General features: G+C 40.2%; 1 protein-coding gene across 3 annotated transcripts; it reads left to right on the forward strand.

Moving 5' to 3' along the window:
• The first annotated feature begins 1,446 nt into the window (after positions 1-1,446).
• On the forward strand, positions 1,447-18,980 carry drd3 (dopamine receptor D3). 3 transcript variants are annotated; one of them, XM_072688889.1, is made up of 8 exons: positions 1,447-2,007; positions 4,098-4,398; positions 7,715-7,827; positions 10,430-10,566; positions 12,400-12,593; positions 14,411-14,482; positions 15,686-16,043; positions 17,595-18,980. In XM_072688889.1, the coding sequence occupies exons 1-8, from the start codon at positions 1,964-1,966 to the stop codon at positions 17,789-17,791; spliced, it is 1,416 nt and encodes a 471-aa protein (XP_072544990.1). In that variant the 5' UTR covers positions 1,447-1,963; the 3' UTR covers positions 17,792-18,980. The 3 variants fall into 3 exon arrangements, with proteins under 3 accessions (XP_072544990.1, XP_072544988.1, XP_072544989.1); XM_072688887.1 differs by having other exon boundaries at positions 1,447-4,398; XM_072688888.1 differs by having other exon boundaries at positions 1,447-4,398; positions 14,411-14,476.
• Positions 18,981-23,226: the final 4,246 nt, after the last annotated feature.

A 23,226-nucleotide genomic window follows, 5' to 3' on the forward strand; every position in this document is an offset into this window, starting at 1 on the left:
CTTTGGGGGCTCCCAATGCTGACAGGTGTTCAATTGCAGTTTCAATACAGATTGAAATCTTCATTGGAAAGCATTGCCAATAAAATGGGTTGCTTTGTGCTCTTAAGCAGCCACAAATGATCCTAAGATCAAGGCCAATGATGCCAAGCATGGTCTATGTCCCACCAATACTGACAGAGCTTCATCAGCGACAATACCCCAACATCAAATATAAAGTCCTCCCAAAAGACTGCTGTTGCTGTTACTGCAGCAAAGGGAGGACAAACTCTATAGTAATACTCTTGATTTCTGGAAAAGCAGTGGATGAGCAGATGTCCACAAACCTTTGGACATTTAGTGTAGGTGTATATATCAATGCTAATAACACCAGTAGAGCGCGAAATATCAACATGGTGCTTTTCCATCTGGACTTCTTGGTGTTGGTCACCTTCCTTCTCCTTCACAGAACACTGATCTAGGCCGGTGGCATTACAAATCACCGGTCATGAATGTAAACCTGTGCTAAAGCTATACCACACCTGCCATTTCTGTCTTTAGGATAACCCATTGCCTTGCAGCTAAATGCTGCTGTGCTATCCTAACAACTCAAAGCAAATATATACCTTATTACTTTCAAAGGTAAAAATGCCAATATTTCCACCGACCCAGAGGGTGTAGCTCCTTGGTCCCCAAAAAGAGCTACACACACGATCAAACTGCTCTGGGTCTCTGTACCCCCCCTCTACACAAACAAGCCCTGCTTATTCAGCGAGAAACTGCCTCGTATCAAGATCACCCGACACTGAAAATGGACAAACACAATTATTATTAATCTCTAAAGCAAAGTACTATTTATATCTTATTATAATTAAACATTCATTTAGGCCAATCTTAACTTTCTGAATGATACGTCGTATGTTTCGTACTTTCAAAGAAACGGATCCAGCCGCTGTTGGCTCCTATTTCTGATAGAGCGTTCGATTCAGTTCGTTTCAAATTCAAGTTCGATTACCGAATCGATTCTTTCAACTGTTGTTCTGATTCAATGATTCGTTTCCCACATTGAGTGGTCAGTTCAGCTTTATTTAATATCGTCTGTATATCCCATACCCCCCCCCCCCACACACACACACACCATAACGACTATGAAATGAAATGTGTTAACTTTTAAGTAATAACTGTGTTAACTAATGTACTGTAATGTATGTTAATGTAATTTCCTCTGTATGCCATTATTTTCCGTGGATGGGTGGGTGCTCATAGTGAGCCAAATCAACTTTATTCTCCATTCGATTCAGTGAGTTTATAAAGGTTACACAGGAAAAAGGCTTAATTGTGTTCAAGCCTATAAACACCATCACGTTATGCAGATGCCACAAAAAGCTATAAAGCGCGATTCCTTTGGGACTCGGTTCGGGAATCTGTTCGTTGAAAAGAACCGGTTCAGATAAAAACGATTCGCTCACGAGACGGGCATCGCTACTATTTTCGAAAGTACCGTTAGGCGTTAAAACGGACTAACTAGCAACGCGGGAAGGAGAACTGCTTACTTCAGAAAAACACCATTTTATCATGGATACCGTCCGTTTTCTTTACCAAAGCTCATATTTCCTACTTTGTTTAGGATGTGGGAGTGGAAACATTGATGTATACCTCACTTTAGGGCAGTAATGTGGATTTAACAGCAGCGACTTAAAACTGGACTTGAACGTTTGATTTATTCGAGCGGGAAAAAAAATGTAAAACACACGAAGGAAGATGTTTTTTTTTTATGTCCTCAGACACACGACCACCCCGACGCAAGATTTTCTGAATTAACTGGAGTTGTTTAACGGAAAGACGTGGTGAGGATGTAGCTATAACTGTAGTGCAATGTGTTATTATATCTCTAGTGATTTTAGGAAAACTGTTCAACGTTTCCAAAAGGGAGAAGAAATGGCAGCAGCTGCAAGACATTCACTGTCCAGGTAACTTTCAGCTCCAAATGCATGTCGACGCGTTCACTTCATCGTTGGAGGACCATAACAGGTAATTAGCTATTACACATATTTGACATAAAGCCCCACAGCCTGATACGGACACAGCTTCATGATGACTTCTCCTGGGGTGTGTTTTGTGACGGGAGCTAGTGCTAGCTAACTCATGTGCCATCGTTGGCGTGGTGTTTCAGTGCGACTCTGTGAAACTTATTTATAGCTAGCGCCTTTCCCTTTGTGTTCAATTCTCAGACTCCCATTAATACATGGCGTTGATGTGGTTCATTTATTTCCTCTGTGGGCTACTTTTTGTGGAAATGAAATTCGTCCAGACTCTATCAGTGATATTTACCAACAGCTTTGTCAAACAAATGGGATTTCAGGGAGTAAATGAGAAAACAATCGTCTGCTCCTCTCAGTGGTGCCTCGGGGTTAATTTAAATGGCAGCTTCTAAATGGAGGTCTAATGAGGACTGACCCAAAGCAATATTATTATTCCTCCAGGTAATATAAATTAAAGACAGTTTACCATAATGCACTGCCGAAGTATATGGATGCACTGACACAGACTATATAGATGTATAGATACATAGTCACGACTTGAGGATTCAGCCAGGGCAGTAGTCTGGCTGCGTTTCCTTATGGCTTATAAGCACACATGGGCTCCTGGCACATCAAGAGCCTTTAGGGAGCAAATAAAATGGCAAAGCTCACCTGCTGAGCTCATCGATCAGAGGAAAATACTTAAGAAGCTTACAGTGGAGACAATCTCTCTATTTCTCTCTCTCTCTCTCTCTCACACACACACACACACACTTTTATACCTCTTATTGAGATTGTTGGGCTCTAGATTTAAGCTGATATCATTAAAACTGTGAATATGTTTTTTCCTCTCCCTGCATGTGGCTCACTGTCATGCTGCAACGTTTTCCTAGTGGCATAAAAAGTGCACACATTTTAAGATTTAAAGCAGTTTTTACCCTGAGGTCAATATTTTGCTTGATTATTGACAGCATCATTGATTATTGATGAACTTATCTCTTAAAACCAGAGAGTTACAGCATTATTTTCAAGATTTTAGGCAGGATTAGTGTATTATTTTTTAGTACAAAAAGGCTGAAAAAACACAATGCAACAGTTTGGGCACCCCAAGAGATTTGAGCTATTAGATTACTTCATCCAGGGTCTCAGACCTTAAACAGCTTATTGGCTCATTCACAGTCAATTACAGAAGTTATGCAAATTTCAAAACTTTATAAATATTCAGACTCTAAACCTTCAATCATCAATCAGCGGTCGTGGGCTTCTCTAAGCAGCTGCACAGCACTCTGACCTGACCATTCAAATAATTGATGGCCACAAAGCAGGAAAAGGCTATATGAAGATTGCAAGTAGTTTTCAGGTACCTGTTTCCACCGTCCGTAATGTAATTAAGAGTGAAATGTTGGAGGAAGTTGAGATCTGCAAAAGACCAGCAAATCCCAAACCACTGCTCATAGGATGGCTTGAAAGTAAAAATTCCATTGAACTGCAAAAGACCTTCAGGGTGATTAAGCAGACTCTGGAGTGGTGGTGCACTGTTCTACTGTGCAGTGAAACGTGAACAAATATGGAATTATCAATAGAAAACATTTTTTTTCTGCATTCCCACCACAAAATCCAGAGCCAGACTTTTTTTAAAGGAACATCTAAACAATATTGATGCATTTTGGACGAATGAAATAAAAATAAAACATTTTGCATCAATGAGCAAAGGTATTTTTGGAGAAAAAAGGGTGCAGAACATCTCCGCAGGTGTTGAATCAATCCTGCTTTGGGCTTGTGTTGCAACCATTGGCACAGGGAACATTTCAAAGAAAGGATGAAATACTAGCAGATTCTGGAAGCAATCATTACAGGGTCTGTAAAAAAGCTGAAGATGAAAAGAGGTTGGCTTCTACAGTGGGTTAATGATCCTAAAGCACACAGACTGCCTCAAAAACGCAAGCTCCTTAAACAAGTATTAAAAGAATGTAAGCTATTCACAGTCACAGAAATTTTGACTAGGGGTTCCCAAACCCTTGCATGTCATAAAGTATTTTTACAGACAAGAACACATTTACTGCTGAACACACTTCCCTCATCTTCCCTCTGTTTTCTCAGGTCTCTCCCACACATGGCAATGTTTCACAGCAGTGAATGGCTGTGGAACGATTCAGAACTATCTCTCAGCCCAGGGACAAACTTCAGCCTAGCTCTTGGTCTGGAGGATGGGGTGCGGAACTACTATGCCATGCTCTATTCACTGCTTATCCTCGCTATTGTGTTTGGCAATGTTCTAGTTTGTATGGCAGTGCTTCGGGAGAAGTCTCTCCAGACGACCACGAACTATCTTGTGGTTAGTCTGGCAGTGTCGGATCTGCTGGTGGCTTCACTGGTCATGCCTTGGGCTGTCTACCTGGAGGTGAGTGTAAAGAAAGCAGTGGCATTGTAAGAACCAGTGAGTTTGTACGAGCAAATTGTTTATGCTGTACCTGCAGATTTCTTAGAAATCAGAAGTTCTTATGTGGCAGCTGTTGCCAGGTTGGACAGGCTTTTGAGAACATAGCCAAAAAGTCAATTCAGCCTAAAGAGAGAAACTGCAGCAAGAGTTGCTAAATAAGTTTAAGTTTCCGTTTTAAATTCACTACTGGGCTGAGCTATAGTTGTGGGTAATCAAAATCATAAGTACATTGATTAATTTTCCAACATGCCCATTTTCATTAGTTTGACAATTAAAATTATATTAATCTGAAAATGATACTGTCTGTCTAGAAACATCACAGTCTCGTTCAGTGGGTCAGTGAGACAGTAAGTACACATGCCCAGATCGGTGTTCATCCTTTGCTGTGCTAAATTTTATTTTATTTAGTTACTTATTTTTAAAAAGTAATGTATCTTCACTAAATTGGCTGTTTTGTCTGCAAAAACATCATGTTTGGATCAACATCTGTATCTGCTCATACGCAGCATTGAGGCACTCTGATTAGATCAGGGTGCAAAAATAACTGCATTGGGACACCTCTTGATCTGTCTAGATATAGTAAAACCTTTGAGATGTGATTTTTGACAATGCTTTGTAAAACGTGTCTAGTCTAGCAACAGTTGTTATAAAAGAATGCATTTGAAGGCAGAGCATGGGTAGGTCTACACACTGACAGATTTATCAAATAGTTTTGATTTCTTTTGTGAATTTTTGCATCGGTTAAGGTCAGACTTCCATAGAGACACAAAAGCAGAAAGTAGTAGTAATTTTTCAGGCTTGTGCATTCCTTAGCATTTCAAAAGGATCAGATGCTCTGAGGTCACTGCGTGATAAAAAAGTCAGACTGATCCAATAATAGCACTCTTTGAGAATCCGAATAAAATTTCAGTTGGAGAAGGCATTCCATTAGGAAAGAAGTGAAATGGATAGGAAATGGGTTGGCTAGACCATCGTAGAAGCGGTACACGCAATAACTTCACTGAAGAACCCGCAGCTAATTTATCTCTGCCAGAGCTTTATTACGTTCCTTTCAACTGCTCAGGGCCAAAGTCTGTCCACCTGTCTCTGCAATGCTTCTCATTTAAAGCAGCTTGTGGAAGAGAGGAACTCTCTGAGACAAAATAGCAATCTCTTCTTCTTACTTCCGTTAGCAGCGATGTGGAACGGTCTTAGAATAATGGAGAAACGCCACTTTTATTGGCAGTATGTCTAACAATTGTAGTTTGAATTACAAAAACATGCAAATGCACCTAAAATAAACTTGGCATGGAAATAAAATATAAACTGTAAATAATATAAATGTATTTATATTATAATGAACATTTTAGGGGAGTGTCTGGTTTAAAACACATTTCAAAACAGAGTGTCTAGTTTATTAGATGCCTTCCTGATTGCCAATTGTTGTTGTTGATGTGCAATTTATCGGCCCCTCTACCCCATCCATCATTGGTCAAATTCTGGAGCTACAGAATTTTTGTTCACCAGATTATTTAGGTAGTGGACCATTCTCAGCACAGAAGTGGCACTGACATGATGGTACGCATTGTGTTGGTAGGAGTGTATCAGGCACTGCAGTGTTTCTGGAATTTTCACACATCAGTGTCACTGCCAGTAGTGGTGGTCCTCCACCCAAAATATCCAACCAGGAGCAATTCTGTGGTCAGAAATAAATATGCTAATGAATAACTCCAATGTGTTATCTATTCATTGTGATTAATAAAGTGTTAGATGTGTTAGTTGATGACTAATGTGTTAGTTGATGACTAATACAAACTATACATTAAATAAGATTTGCTGTAATCTCTAACTCTATGAGACAAGGTATACAATTTGTATATAATAAAATCCTGTAAATTTAGAAATAAAATGATTGTATGCAGAATTATGAGATAATATTGTGATAATATAAATATATATATTATAAGCATCTAATGTTAGTGGCCTCCAGTTTTGCTGAATCACAGCGGTCACGTGTTGGAGACTTTAAAAAAGTAAATGTTAATTATAGAAAACAGTCATGTTTAAAGGTTCTGTATATGATCCTTTCTGCCATAAGGTTAGGTGCTAGAGCACCAGCGTCTCAGACCAAAATAAATGCTTCTTATTCAACCACACCCTTTCCTTCAGCCACGCCTCCCTCTTTCTGTTTGTGTGTTCAGCATAGTGTTGCAAAGCCCAGAGAAGTGGCTGCTGAACACAGACGAGCACAATGGGGCAGTTATAATCATGTGAACGATGTCAAGTGATTAACATTACTTAGCTAATCATACCCACTCTAGCCAGTCACACATGAAAACAAACATGGTATATCATGTAGCCATCATGGTAATGATGTCATGTCATGGTGGAGGCCTTCGCCAGCTCTTAGTGTTCTCTGTCCTAGAAAAGCCAGTCCAATGTTGATTAAGTCTTGTCTTGTTCTTTGCCAGAGGCCTTTTTAGCTGAAGAACGTGTTTTGTTTTGTTTTTTTCATTGGAGGAATATTTGGACGGTCCACCTAATTGTTTCATACTGCCACCGTGCATGCACAGTACTTTGAGGGTGGTCACTGTCTTGTCTCTTGGGAAGGGTAATACAAAATGTAGGGAGGGTCAGAGTTTGCACAAGATGGGGCTAACATGCACACTTGGTCAAACCAGCTATGACAACCAAGAGCAGAGAATATTTCTACAGAATAAACCATTATTGAACAAAAAACTGTAAAGTTTTAATTTTGGAGCAAATAGATGGTATCTGGACTGTGTTTTCATGAGACGGAAGTGAGCTTCTTATTAGAATTTCCCATTCCACTTTAAACAGAGCAGCAGTTACAGAAATGTGCAGGTGACAGAATGCAATTGCCCTGTCTTTTAAAGTGGAACAGGAACTATAGCCAGGTGGCTAATGCTAGGCAACAGATACTAAACATCTAAACAATAGCAGTTTAATTTTGCCACATAGTATAAATATCTGAAAATATCTACTTAAATAGAAAAGGAAAAAAGATCTCTCAGCGGAAGTCAGTGCAAAAAGATTTTATTCCAAGTAATTTTATTCCAAGAAAAACTGGGGACCAAACACAAACAAAACAAAAAGAATATATACATGTATATACATGATGATTTGCATGTCAGTGGCATGGAACAAAGACAAAAGACCAGAATTTGCATAATATTGTTACAAATAATTTGCATTATTACAATATGTGTAGGTATTACATTAAACACAGGTATTATGAGTTGCTACAGAATGTAATGCTGTCTTGTCTTCTGTGAAGGTGGTTGGTGGTGCTTGGCTTTTTAGCCGTCTGTACTGTAACATCTTTGTGACCTTGGATGTGATGATGTGCACTGCCAGCATCCTCAACCTGTGTGCCATCAGCATTGACAGGTAATATACACCTGTGTTCCAACACTGTCATGTATTGATTCTTTTAGCAGGCTGTCACCAATGTTTTACCTATGTGCTGCCATTATTCCTTAAAGATGAGTATTAATATTTGATCTAAAAGTATTTTTCTCAAATATTAAATGCTGCAGTTAAAACATTTGCTTTGCTCCTCATTGTGGATATAACAGATATGTTTCTGTAAACCTTGTATTTAGTCCACATGCTTCTGTGTTTAGACTAAATTATTAATTTACTTAGTCACACAATTCTTGTACCACTTAATATTTCAAAGCTTCAGGGGCTCTGAACTTTAAACACACTCGCTCACAGCAAAAAGACATTTTCTGCAGTCCCCAAACTAATTATACGGCCCAGGGATTGTGTGTGTCTGCTTATTTGCTCTCGGTGGGTGTTAGGTTTTCTTTATTACTAGAGCCTTGTTATTAATAAATTACTGGTGAGTCAGGGACAGGTGCATCATTAACACCTTCACATAGGTTGCTGGGTTGAGCCTCTGTTTTAATTTGGTTATAAGAGGTGATTGTGACAGAAGGAGATGCTAAAAAGCAAAAGCGATAATGAGTTTAAAACTGAGTGACAAAAATAGAAGAGGTGTTTGAGCTCAAATAGAGTTAGATCGAGAACATATTTGCATTATCTTTTCCCAGTTTGGTCCATACCTTTTCTTTCCGTGGTAATGACAGCTGTGAAGTTTCTTATCACATCATTCTGCTCTGAATCAGGTAGAGAATAATTAACATTCCTTCAGACCCACAGGCACTCTCATTATTGCAAATACTTATTCTGTATTAATAACACAAATACATTATTAATGAACAGTCTCCATTTCATCATGGCCATGTCTGAGTCATCAAAGCAGTGAGAGTTTAATAAAGGCACATGAAAGCAAATTAATATACTTTACCTGTAGCTGTCACTTCAAATGACTTATCATTAAAATAGTGACTTTATCATAGAATAAGAAAAAACCTCCAAAATCATTTCTGTGTCCTGTGAGAAAAGAACAAGCACCTGTCCTTACTTTGGTAATTCAGTTCAATTCAGTCAAACATTATTGTCATTATACTAACACTGTAAGGCTGGATCTCTGGTGCAGAGTAGGTAGGACATAATACAATAGACAAAACATGACACAGGGTGCATAGACATTTACATTTATGGCATTTAGCTGATGCTCTTATCCAGAGCGACTTGCAAGGTTGCTCGTATTACAGAGGTGGGCCAATGTAGTGTTAGGAGTCTTGCCCAAGGACTCTTATTGGTGTAGCGCAGCATAGTGACCTAGACCGGGAATTGAACCCCAGTCTCCCGCACTGTGGTAGCTCACTGGCAGGTAGTGGTGTTATCTGTTGCGCCACACCAACCACCACAAAGACAATAATAAAATAAACATATGCATGTACATGTACAAATGTGTGCATGAAGGCTAGGTGATTAAGGTGCAAACTAAGTTGCTAAACTAATAGTAAAATGGAATAAATATGTAGACCAGCGATGTGTTGTGCGTGTAAATGGAAGACTGCAGAAGATTCAGGAGTACATTTACATTTATGGCATTTAGCAGACGCTCTTATCCAGAGCGACTTACAAAGTGTTTTGCTATTTACCCAAGAAAACCTTAGCTAGTTAGAATAGACCAATAATTCAAAGATACATTTAAGCCTAGACATTACTAAACACAAGACAATAAGGTGACCATAGTACTCTATTCGTCCAGTATATGTTGAGGTAGACCAGTCTGGTATTGTAGCAGCATCATATAAGTAAACAAGGTGTACAGTGGAGTAATGAGTATAGCAGCTAGTGTTCAGGTAGAGATAACAGTACACAGCTTATTCCAGTTAAACAGCGGGTGAGGTAGCCAGCTGCTGCCATTGCTAGGTGCTGCCGTACTACTAGAAATACTATAAAATGCTAATCCTTTCCCTGCATATTTTAAATGGTTCACTTCATTCCAGGACCTAGTAAAATTTAAGTACCAAATCTTTGCAGTTTTGCCAGAAAAATTAGCACAGGTGAGTTGTAAATTGTGCACTTATCCAAGGTTTGTGATCATTCTCACAGGCCTTGCATAAGCGATTTTGCACATGTAATCTAATCTTAGCTAATTCCCAAATCCCAGTAGCTCTTCTGTGCACATAAAACTTTCTGCTGCATATTTTCAAATTACTGGATACATTCCAAACTAGGTTGAACTTGCCTAAGAGAGAATGATTGGTATCTAGCTCTGCTTTATGACCCTCCAGATGCATGATTTGCTGCTAGGTTGCATAGGGAAAAAGGGGACAGAAGGAGTTTCTTGACAATATCTCCCACAGTGAAAGAGGATGACTCTTTTGGCTCAATTGCCTACTCACCACTAATGATGCATGGCACAGCTGGGCCCTGAATGCCAGCTTTGCACTTCTTTGCAGTTTTACTCAGTGCCCTTGGGGGGGGGGGGGGGGTTCTTTTTTTTAAATACAAGAAGCATGAAATATAGTGGGCATGAGAGGTCTGTAGAAAATGGACAGATATGTCTATTAAAAAATCCATTAAGCTCAAAGGTTTTTATTTATTTTTGATGGTCTCTTCCATGCAGGTACACAGCTGTGGTGATGCCTGTGCTGTATAACACAACGCACAGCTCTCGTAAAAGAGTGTCAGTCATGATTGCCACAGTGTGGATACTGGCCTTTGCCGTCTCGTGCCCATTACTGTTTGGCTTTAACACCACAGGTAAGGATGCAGGTGGATGTGGATAGTAAGTTGGAGTAATGTGTGTATGATGCTAAAACTGATATATTAAGCATTCAGCGAAGCTGAAATAAAAAAAAAAACAGAAATGCTGCACAAAAAGCTGATCAGACCTATCTGTCTAGGTATTGTCCTAAATGTTACAATGAGCATACTTGATTGATATTCCCAGCTCTCCAAGCCTACTGCGCCACTCATGCAGAACTAAAACAACAGAGCAAGTGATGGACTCTGCATATACAGGTTGTGATGTAACTAAAACATTAAAGAAGATAGAAAGGTTTTTTGTTTACTGCTGGATGTGCATCAAATAATTAATTACACACATGCAGTGCTGGCATGAGCAAGTGGACAAATGGATGCAAAACATCCAGCTATGTCCATATCTGTATATTAAATATTAAACCACTTAAATTCCCATTTGTGGGTAGTCACTGCAAGGAGGACTTTCCTCTTCAAATATATGTTTGCCCCCAACAACACACAAAGCAGACAGGAACCAGGAACCTTGCACAGATATGGCAGACCAGCCAATAGTTTTTTGTCTGATTGGTGTACTGGTGGACTTTTTAAACACATTGTTTAACACAGGCAACATCAACATTTACCTTAAAATAACAGCTTCAAAATAATTTTGATGGTACATTAACATAATAGTAATAGTGAGACTTGCTACTGCAATATGTAAGTGTGCACAAGTCATCTTACAATAACTGCATTATGCTGTGTAACCATAGTCATATTAATTTGTAGTCTTGCAATATTGCTCTTTAATATTTTAAAACATTGTTCCACAGTTTTTTATTCTTCAACTTGACAACAAATGCACCTGCCATAAATGGTAACTCAAAGCACAATTTGCATTGTATCAGTCTATTGTAATGCTGCTTTAAGAATAGATAGTATAGTTGGCAGTGCTTTTTTCACCCTAAAGTGCTGGGCGAAATGACTTCAAATCAATATCACAATGAATTGGACATTTTTTCTTGATTACGATTATCTTGATTAAGTGATTATATAAGTAACTGGAGTTGCTTATTTGGCTCTGTTTGTTTTCTCCACCATGGTGTTTCCATGTCACAGATTGAGCAGGGCGGAGTCACGTGACTATACATGTGGTAGTATGTTTTTAACAGAACAGTGCAGGAATGCACACTATGTGAAGAGTGCGAACAGATTTTTAAAAATGTGTTAACAACAATAGAAAGTGAAATAAGCCCTACTGATGGGTTGTTGGGTTGGAAATTGGCTGAGGTTTGCTGCTCCATGACACCAAAAATCAGATCAGAGACCATCAAGAAGAGAACAATCAGAGCTGAGAGTTGTTCTGGATGGCTGCTACCACTGAGACCGTTCAGTCTCATTCTGATAAAGATTTGCAAGTAAAATATGCAGCACAAATTCTCCAGCCAATTAATTTGTGTAATCAGTTAATTAGTCTCATGCTGGATTCTAAGGGGTAGGATCATATTCAAATAGGCCTTTCAGGAGTAATGCAGACATTTCCTACCGTAGTTCCCAAATGTATTACACCTGATCTATGTACTTACGGGTTGATGATGACAAAGTAAGAAGAACTTTAAATATTACCATAGAAACAAGATCATGTAAATGTGCTTTCTATAGATTTGTGCAGATCATTTTAGTGTTGTACAGTACCGGTATAAGGCAACACCCCTCAAAAAGATTAGCTTTTTGCACTTGCATTTTCTTACAAAATTCATAGTTATGTTCAAATAGATTTTGAGTCTCTGGGTGTTATCTCTTGTTATACTGTGCATAAAGGAATTTGTGGTGTGTGTGGTTGTATTGCAGATGACCCCTTAGTGTGCTCCATTTCAAACCCGGATTTTGTCATCTACTCATCAGTGGTGTCGTTTTACTTGCCTTTCGTGGTGACGCTACTGGTGTATGTGCGTATTTACGTCTTCCTCAGGAGGAGGAGGAAAAAGATAACCTTCCGTCAGACCAGTGGTGAAGTTCAGCAAGGATCTGCACAGCCATCTGCAGTAAGAGCACTGTTGCCAACATACTGGGGCATTCACAAGTCCTGGGGAATCTAAGATTTGAATGTTGCGTAGTACAACTTTCTTATGCTCAGTGTTGAAGGTTTCACCTACTTCCACTTTGCCATTCTTACATGAAACAACTAAACGCCTGTTCGAGTGCCTCCATTTGAAATCTTGCCAAAATCGAGTTTTCGCTCACTTACGGAGCATTTACCATTTGCACGGGATTAATAGAACCTGGGGTTATTTTTTACAAATCATTTTACAGAAGCTAAAAGGCTCCAGAATATTTTCTGATGCTTGAGCATGCAGTTTGTTATATGATTGATATGGTGGATTCAGACAGGACTAAAATCACAAAGATACGCCAGTAATAATTGCATTACCCACCCCCTCATATAAAACTAATCCTGTCCAAATTGGGCTTTATAAAAGTGTGTAAAATAAATATAAATGAGTGCATATCCTTCAGGCTATATTTTATACTTTAAGTGAGACCAGTAGAATTTAAAATGTCATATTATCATGCAAACCTCAGCCCTCAAACATACACATACATACGTACATCTGTTAAAACCATTGAGTTGTTGGTGTTCAGGTGTTCATCTCTATCCAGCTAACATCCTTTCGTTATATATAAAGTAAACTATATCTTATTTATTATGATTAGTTTGGGTTTTGAACATAGCATCTAATTTTGTGATTTAAACCTGTATATTCCAAATAAATCTTGGATCACATCCCCCATTTTGGTGTTGTATTCCTTAGCTTCAGGAAAGTACTGGTTGCATTTCGCTTTTGTTAGAAACCTTTATTGGATTGTGTCACTGGGGGAGATCAGTGACCATCACTGATCGGTGGTACTGGGTTTTAGTCTCATAGACATCCTTTGAAAGCGATGTGGCGTCAAGCCCTTGGAAGTAGTCCAATAAAGCCATTCTGGTGTTGCACACTCTTGGAAGTTTCATGGTCAGATTTGGTTCCACTTAACTGGAGCAAAATATGATACGCAGGGGAAAAAAAACTTTTAAAGATGTGAGGAAGGAATAGGTTTCTAAAAGAGAAAACTTCCGGACATCTAATTTTAATAATTAGCTGCTGTATGACAGTTTTGTGGCTGTGATGCCATGCATTGCTACAGTGAACTTCAGAAACTGGTAAAAGGAGCATCCAAGACCAACTTAGGATCACTATATGTTGTTCTGTACATTTATGTTGTTCTGTTCAGGCCATTTCATGAACATTGTACCAGTGCCCTTACAGCTATATCTGCTGTCAGCCAGACAATGTGAGCCTAATTGGGCAGCAGCCAACTTACTACTTAATTAGCCTGACAATTCAAATAATTTAGCTTAGTTGCAGTGAAAGACATTAGCATGTACAACCCTGTGACCTGTAATAATTATCTATGAACTGATCATTTCTAAACATGAGAAAAGTGGATTATATTGACTCAAGCAAGTTATTGAAAGGTTGTCATATTGCTATGGAGAAAAATGTTTTTCTAATGAGTTTCTGAATTTGAATTTCATAGTGCAGTGAAAGTACATTTAAATTTTACCCCTGTCCAAGTGAGGCAAATCGAATGTGTAATTTGTTTTCCAAAAAATGTAAACAGTTTCTCTTCTCACTTCCTTCCTTCACTCCTCTTTCCTCACTTCCTTCCTTCACTCCTTGCACCACACCTTTATATCAATCTCTTAATTTCTGGCCCAGCCCAAAACGATTCCTCTTTCTTGAGAGAAAAAGTCTCTGTCTCTCATGCCTGTTTCCCTCCTTTTTTCCTCTGACTATCTGCCTCTGGCTCTTCTCTGCAGGAGACTTGTTTGCAAGAGGAGACTCGCAAAGAGAGACGCGACCTGTCTCCCATTCGGATCAATGTGGTAAATGTGTGTACACCTGCATGAGTTTGTGTGTTAAATTTGTGAGACGTTCTCCAAATATATACCATTGCCTATTGAAGCGCATAGAGAGTGACTGACTTCACTAACGAATGCTGAGAGCTTACGCTGATTTTTGCAGCAGCCAAAATACCTCTTTTTTTTTAGCCAGTCTGTTTTCTCTTGCATTCTCACCCTTGGGGCTGCAAGCTGTGAGCTGGAAATTTACAATCCAGAAAGCGCGACCACTGACAACGTGTCTCGCTAGATGCTCCGCTCCCCTCCCCGGCTCACACCTCTTCACTCTGTTCGTCACAATTTCCACATTACCACAGATGACTTTAAAGATGAAAAGAGGAGCTGGTTTTATTTTGGTATTGTGGGGCACAATTTGAGTACACAGCTGCTGTTCAAGCACTAGTGATCAGAAATGCACAATAATGGGGACTCAGAGAAAAGAATGGTGCTAGCTTGTGTCGAGATAATTAAGAAATGAGTCAGGTTCATGTTCATGTTTGCCTGCAGCAAATGACCAAGCCTTGATTATTCAGTTGAAAAAAAACTATTGCTGAAGCAGTGGCTAATTGGGAAATAAGACAGTATCTCTGTAGTCCTGTGCACTACAGTAGTAAACAGAAGATACAGTAAAGATGAATTTGAACCTAATAATTATGACTTATTCGATAAAATGTTCTAGTTCTGGTATTGCAGTTGAATATTTAATGCAATAAGTGTGTCATTTTGACAGTAATTAGCCAATTAGTTTAAGAATAATTAGGTAATTTAGATGCAGGGTTCTCAGCTGCATTCCTGTGGCCCAAATTACCTTATTCACAGGGTTGTCATTTTTAAACATACCCTATTTATAACATAATAAGCAAAATGACCATGATGTAAATAAGATAAATTGCCCTGCAAAGCTTCAGGTGTTCCCTTCTTCAGTACATATGCTCCAATACACCAGGGGTTCCTGACTCTGGTCCTGGACTTCCCTGGCCCTGCATTATTTCTCAACACACCTGATCCAATTTATCAGCTCAGTAACAATTCCCTTCTATTTCTTTGTGTTAGAGAATGAAAAAACTAAAATGTGTAGGACAGAGGGTACTCCAGGACCAGGGTGGGAAACTGTAATCTAGATTAACATCTTATGGTTAGAGGAGACCTTGAGGATGAGTTTAGTAATCATCATCCTTCATCATCTCTCATTAGGAAAGCACTGAGAAGGTGGTTCATCCCAGGCTCCTCCCTGGCTGTCTGCGCCGTAAACGCCCTCGGACTGTCCCTGTCGAAAACTCTCTGCTTCCTCCGTTGGACATGCAGAACTATTGTAGTATTAGCCAAGCCTCCTTTGCCCGCACTGAACAGGAGCCCAATCAAGAAGAAGAAGAGGGTCGGGAGGACGATCAGGTGACTATGAGGAGCTGTGAGGTGAAGGAAATGTCTAATGGACGCACGCACACAACACTCCGGCCAGCTCCTCGAGTCACTACACGTACCAATCAGAACCGCTACAGGAGCCTGCATTCCAGAGAGAAGAAAGCAACACAGATGCTGGCTATTGTACTGGGTAAGTACTGCTATTATCAAGAAAGCTTCTTCCTTGGATTAATTCATTCTAGTTACAGAATCGGTCCAGTTAACTGAATTACTGACCCCTTTGAAGGTAAAAACTGATAGATTGACAGTAGGTGACAAACATCCAATGTGTGCCAGGTCTGTGGTCGGAAATGTCTTGTTGATCAGAGAGGACTTGCTCGAGATGACAGGAAGAGGAAGGTTACAATAACCGTTCCACTGCTGTCAGAAAGCTGAAGCCACAGTGGGCACCAGTTCACCAAAACAGGACAGTAAAAGACTGGAACAAATGCAACCTAGTCTAATGAATCTCAATTTCTTACTCTCAATTACTTCAAGGCAAAACATTTTTTATCATTGAGCTAATTTGACAGAGGATTCCTCCCTTTTCACCTTCCTTTGCTTCTTGATTTTACCATTTACTGCAGCTATTTTATGTATAACTTAATAGGTAATGTTAAATACATTACCAGCACAGACCCTAGACTTAATAATGCACTGGATTGGTTTTAGAACTTTCAGAGGGCCTATTTGCATGGTTCAATGACAAGCTGCAATTAGAGAAAGTCAATTGATGGAAATTAGTTCTGCTAGTGCAGAGTTATTTAAGCACTATCTCAGTTACCTGTTGTATGTTTGGCATGAGCACAAACTCTCTTCATCTGCTGAACTGAGATAATGTACACCGCTGCCAAGAAGTCTGGCTACCAGCCCACTGTATTGAATGCACACCAACGCTGGATCTATCTAAGTGATATGCTTTTATCAGAAGAACCTTCTGTTTTTCTCCCTGACCATAGCTTTGCTTTCTCTTGGAGTACTGCCATTACAGAAGTTTAGAGCCATTGATACACAACCCACCTGTTAGCAATCTTTACTCCTGAAAATAAAGGCTGCCGGATCACAGCTTGGACCTCATCCTGTGCCAGGGTCGCTTTAGTTGTCAACCTGAAAGAGAGGCCACCTGGGAAGCACTGTGAACTGTGAGTGCCAAGGAGTGTCATTCAAGTACTAAGTGGAGTCAGGCTTTGGAATCTGAGCTGTTCGGCCCCCAAAGTCGCTGGCAGCTGATTTCACACAATTAGCATCACGCCTCACACGTCACTCTATTGCCCCATAGAGGCTGATGCTCTCTGAGGTTGATAAATGACATTGATGGTAATCTGAGGTGTCTGCTTAATTGGGGAGGAAATGAAATCACTTATGGCAGATGTCTAGCCTATGGCCCAGCTGCCTCAGCTCAAAGCTGATTGGTCAGGGTCCTCTTGTGACCCAGCCTTCTTTGCCTGTGGTGGGATTTACCATTCTGGGAATTTGAAACAGCCCAGGGAACAGATTTCTGTTTCAAACGGACTCAAGCATCACTGGGATGTCTAACCTTTAGCATGAATTAATATATTCTATATAACAATATTGGCAATTGGAACAGGTTAATGAGTTCTTAGAGAGTTACGTGTTACTTTGATGTTTTAATTACGAGTTCATGCCTAGTCTCTACCTGTGTGTGTGTGTGTGTGTGTGTGTGTGCATGCATATCCTCCAGGGGTCTTTCTCATCTGCTGGCTGCCCTTCTTTGTGACTCACATCTTGAACACTCACTGCAGGAGGTGTCACGTGCCGCCAGAGCTCTATAGCGCCTTCACCTGGCTGGGCTATGTCAACAGCGCCCTCAACCCAGTTATTTACACCACCTTCAACATTGAGTTTCGCCGAGCCTTCATCAAGATCCTCACTTGTTGATTTCAGACATCAAGGATCTAGTGGCCAGAAGAAGACCCTGAAAATCTTGATGGACAGTTTTGTCACTTCATGCATCAAATGAAGTGCGCTACTTTTTGGTCAGTAAAAGGTAATACATTGAATGCCAGAACAGGATCTGAAACAGTATTCTACTAAATTTAAAGGCCTGATTGGGCAACCAGACTTTGTTCTGTTGCTGCCACTTTTCAAGCATTTCCTCTCATTTCAGTGGTCTGTTGGGAGTGCTTCATATGTCTTTGCATGAATGTGTGAGTTTGGAATTTGGCCTGTTTGATCTGAGCTGTCAAAGCCTTGTCATTGAACGTTGAAAGTGACTGAGGATGCTTGTGATAAGAAAAACAGGTGGGGGAGATGTGGGGGGCATAACATTTGGAATGTGTTTGTAATGTGAATTAAAGCAAAATGGATTCTCTCTTATTAGCTCTGTCCTCATAAATCTGATTTACAAACCTAGAGGGGGATAAAACATAGAAATGGGTGGCTCAGTGGGAGACAACACCCAGTAAAGGAAGGAGGGCTTGAGTGAGCAAGGGAGAACATTAAATAGAAAGAAACCGGAGCGTGCCGTTTTTTAAAAGGCCTTTAGTGGAAGGCTCAGCTGGAAATCAGCTGCACAGATGGATGCAGATTGATAGAGAGAAAGAGAAGGGGGGGGTGGGGGTGCATGCCATGCTGAAGTGTGTTTTGAATGAAAAAGCCTGCCTGCCTTGTCTCACCCCACTTGGTGAAGCTCAATGTCAGCATGAGTGTTTTTAATACAGAAGGAATGAAAATGGGAGTGATGGCATCTCACTCTTTTTCTCTCTCTAATTACTAATCCTTTGCAAATGACAGCTAATGAATTCACTTTGACACCCCCCTCACTCAGCTCCATTCCTTATTCTCTTTTTGTCTCTCTGTGCAGCTCATGCGCTGCTTCACTGTAGCCTGACCCAGCTAAGCTGTTATTCCCCAGTTAAGCTTTTTGCAGACAATGAGGTCCCATCAGAGTGAGTTTATCACTTGCAGGGAAGATCTTGCATTTCTAGCACTTCACTCCTCATGTAGCTGTGAGATATGCTGAAGAGGTGTTAGGATACACAGACTGTATGAATATCCTTTTTTTTTTTTTTTTAAATAAGATGAAGGTTAAAGGTGTTAGGATACACATAATATTAATGTCTTTTGAAACAGGAGTTGTAAGGCAATATGTGCTGTGAATAAAATATGCTGTAGGCAGTTAAAACATGTTTGATCTGAGATCTGGATCTGAAAATATTTTCCCATATTAGATCAATTCACATACTGACGTGTTTATATGCTGATTTCACACTTGGACTGCTTCAGTAGTTTAAGGGCCTTGAGTCGCTGAGTCTTAGGTTTCTGTGTGTGTGAACACGTGAACACAGATGAACTCAGACCCTTCTGAATGGACCAAGGTGCTCCAGAGGTGGTCATTGTATGCTATGCATTTTGCGTTATAGTAAACAAACCTTGGGGATCTCACAAAGATAGCAGAACTGGCACATTTAGGCAGTAAGGTATGAGAGGTCACATGTTGCAGTGATTTTATCATGCTTAAGTGACATATGTGATGCATTCCACTACATGGAGGTAGGCTGTGGTTAGAGTGGCACAATGGATAACAACGCTACCTGTAAGCCAGCCGGTGAGCTGCCACACCATGTGGGAGACTGAGGGTTGATTCCTTGTCTGGGTGAATAGGCTGTGCTATACCAGTAAAAGGCCTTGGGCAAGACTCCTAACACTATATTAGCACAGCTCTGTAATACAAGTAACATTATGTACGTTGCCCTGGATGAGAGTGTCAGCTAAATGCCATAAATGTAAAGCTGCTAACCATGGTAAAGTCACAGTAATGCACAGCCTCAAGTAGTGCATTGCTGTTGGCAACAAACAATAGAATTTATATTCTAATAAATATGATCAAATCCAACATCATAACATACAGTTGTCAACAAAAACCTACAGCAAAGGCGATTCCATGAACAGTGTTGTTGAATGGGCCTGACGTTCAGAGGGGTTATAGCATGAACAAGTAGTCTCTGATCGCATCAATGCTAAAGTTTGCCTGCTGTATGTTGTAAACACTAAAAGCTCTGAGGTCAGTTGCAGGTAGACCCCTTTCAGGTTAATTTGAACAGAACTCTCACAGTCTGTGAAAGACAGTGCAGCCTTGGGTTGGCAATTAGACTTAAAAAATAAACATAGCTTTTTCTTCTTTATTAAAAACATGTCGAATGACATACATTCTGCAATACATATATTGTGATTCAGCTAATAATGAAGGTGCTGAGCTTTTAAAGAGTGATTTTTTACCGCATATTCTTCACTGTATCTCTGTTCTCTTAACACCTTTCTGCTGTTTAGTCCAGGCCAACTTACTCCCACTTTTTACCACAGTTAGGCTGAGTGCACACTAACAACATACAAATAGTTAATAAAACTGCCAGCATTCACACATACACATCTCTTTGGAATATTCTGGAAAGGGCTGTGTGGAGGATGAACGTTCTGTAGTCTGAGCTGCTAATTGGTCATTAGGGATTTGGGAGACACGTTTTGATTTCACAGAGAAGTATCTGTATGCATTGTATTTATGACACTTAAATAGGATGTGCCTTATTTAGCTGGAGAACTGCACGTAGTTTAGTTAAGGAACGTTCTTTCCTCTCAATTAACACTGTTAGAAAAGGAAGACATGAATGCAGTTTATGTAATTGATTATTTATATAGTGAAGGTAGTGGCTTAAGTTAGCATTAGCAATAGAGTTAGCAATAGATGCACATACATATATGCGTGTGTATGAGAAGGAGAAGGAGAGAAAGAGACAGACTGGGTGTATTCTCCAGAGATAGTGTTTCTAGGATTTAATGAATGCTTGAAATAGAGGGTCCGGGAATGCCCTAAGACAATTACTGGGGATCAAAGTCAGTGTGGGAGCAGCAACTTTATGTCATACTGTTATACTGCTTGCAAACAATGAACGTACAAACTGTGAGTGTGGTTGTATATATGTGATCAGTTAGTATAGGGTAAAATGTGTGGTTCTTTTTATGACATTTTAATCAGTAATTTGATCAGTATGGCTTATAGCTCATGAAAATCCAGTATCTCAAATTATGACAATAGCTCAGGATCAAACAGAAAAGGATGTACAAAAAAAAATGTTCAACTTCTGACAGGTAAGTTCATCTTTAGCAGGAGAAGAAGCATGAAGTGCGGTAAAATCTCCTGGTAGACGCTGAGTTGACTTTGGACTTGATAAAACGCAGTGGAACTGGCACCCCAAACCATCACACTGTCAAAACTTTACGTAGACCAGACACCTTAAAATCTGTGTCTATCCACTCTTCCTCCAGACTCTAGGACCTTTTTTTCCAACTGAAATGCAAAATTTGCTTTCATCTGAAAAGAGGGCTTTGGAGCGCTGAGCAACAGTCCAGGTCAAGTAAGACGCTACTGAGATTGACTGGTTCAGGAGTGGCCTGATATTAGGAAAGCAGCAGCTGTAGCCGCTTTCCTCTGTGCATGGTGGCTTTTAGTGCACTGACACCAGCCTCAGTCCAAGTGTTAGAATCGACTTTTTTTTTGACAATCCTCTAAAGGCTGCGGCCATTCTTGTTGCCCGTGCACTTACCGCATTTTCCCCTTCCAAACAACTTTCCATTAAAATGCTTTGAAACAGCACTCTGCGGATAGCCAGCCATTTCAGCAATGACAGTCTGTGGCTTACCCTCCTTATGGAGGATGTCGATGATAGTCTTCTTGACAACTGTCAAGTCAGCAGTCTTTCTCATGATTGGTGGCATGTGCTGAACTACACTGAGAGATGCACTGTATTTATACTGTTTGAATAGTAATTTACTTAAACCAATTCCAAAAGTAAAACAGAAATGATTGTCATTTTTTGAGATGCACTAGTATAATGCCTATCTTAAACCAAAGGACACTCTACATCAGCAACAAACCCAATAAAAAAAACACAACACACACAATAACACACACAGGTCCCCAGCAGGCAGGGGAGAAAACTCCCCAGATCAAGGCATGAAGTCACTTTACTTAGATGAGCGTGGGGGACGTCCCGCTCGGCCTGAAAGGCCTCAAGGCTGCAAGTCCAATCACTCTGGCAGCCGGCGTGGGAGAGCTCCGAGACATGATGTAGCAACATCACCAACCCAGCAGACATCCCAGCTGTGAACTAGAGTCACTCTGGTGGTAGGCTATGGGAACATCCAAGTTGCGATGCAGAGTCACTGTAGTGGTGGGCCATGGAAACATTAAGCTAAATTAAGCCTCATAGCTGCAATGAAGAAACACTGTGTGAAAATGTCCCATTCAACCAACAGGGAAACACTGGGGAAAAACTCTCAAATGATACGAAAAGGACTGATGTAAAGTGGTACCAAACTGGAACAGCCTTCCTACACCAGAAACATGCATGCTGAATCCCACAATTTATGTAGAGACTGAAGAACTAGCCTCAAAATCAAAACTTTTTATTACATTAAATATTATTGATCAATTGAATTGGTCAGATTTGTCAAACTGGGATCCCTCCTGGCTATAATTAGCAGGGCATTCAAAAGGTACATGCTAATCCCAGCATGGCCCTTTTACAATACTAATTATAGCAAGGCCTGGGAATCAGGTGTGTTTAATGAGACAAAGCACAAAAAAGTCTGCAGTGCAGTGGCCCACCAGGGACACATGGTCTAAAGCTGTGGTGGGCAACTCTGGTCCTCGAGGAACAGATTTCTGCACAGTGCTTTTCCTGCTCAGGCACACCTGACTCAACTCACCTGTCATTTGCCAGGTTTTAGTAGGTCTGTTAGAGCAGGGAAATCAGCTGTGCTGGATTCTGGCCCTGGTCTAAAATCTGCTTGTCCTGGTTTTTCTCTGGTGCTGTGAGGCTAATGTAGCTAAAGTAAATATAGCTTATTGAATCAAATGTGTTGATTTAATAAGAAATATCAAATATAGTTGCTTATGTGGTTTCGGACACTTGATGGCATTCTCTTTAAACATGGAGTAAAGGCTTTGAAATGTGACACGGTTTAAAGCAAAAGCAATTATTTAGGCATGCAGTTTAAAGCTGGTTGGTGGGGTATTGGCTTTCAGCTTACTTTTAGCTATATTAGCCTCATATCTCCAGAGCAAACATGTCAGGCATCCTACAAGTCTTTGTTGGTCTCCAACATTTGAGGTAATGGGGAAAACTGTCAACTAGATGTTTGGCCAAAGCATCACTTTTAACATATGAGCCTGGATGGAGTGAATGGTTAGTGTATGTGTTGAGCTCCTATGGCAGTCTTGGTTGCACGTGTCTCTCTAAAAGGCAGTGCCCAGAGATGATAACATTGCAATGTAAAGCAGTCACGTGTAGTGTGAAGCGGCAAGTGTTGATAGC

Source organism: Salminus brasiliensis, chromosome 1 (assembly GCF_030463535.1).
Source record: "Salminus brasiliensis chromosome 1, fSalBra1.hap2, whole genome shotgun sequence".
Classification (NCBI taxonomy): domain Eukaryota; kingdom Metazoa; phylum Chordata; class Actinopteri; order Characiformes; family Bryconidae; genus Salminus; species Salminus brasiliensis.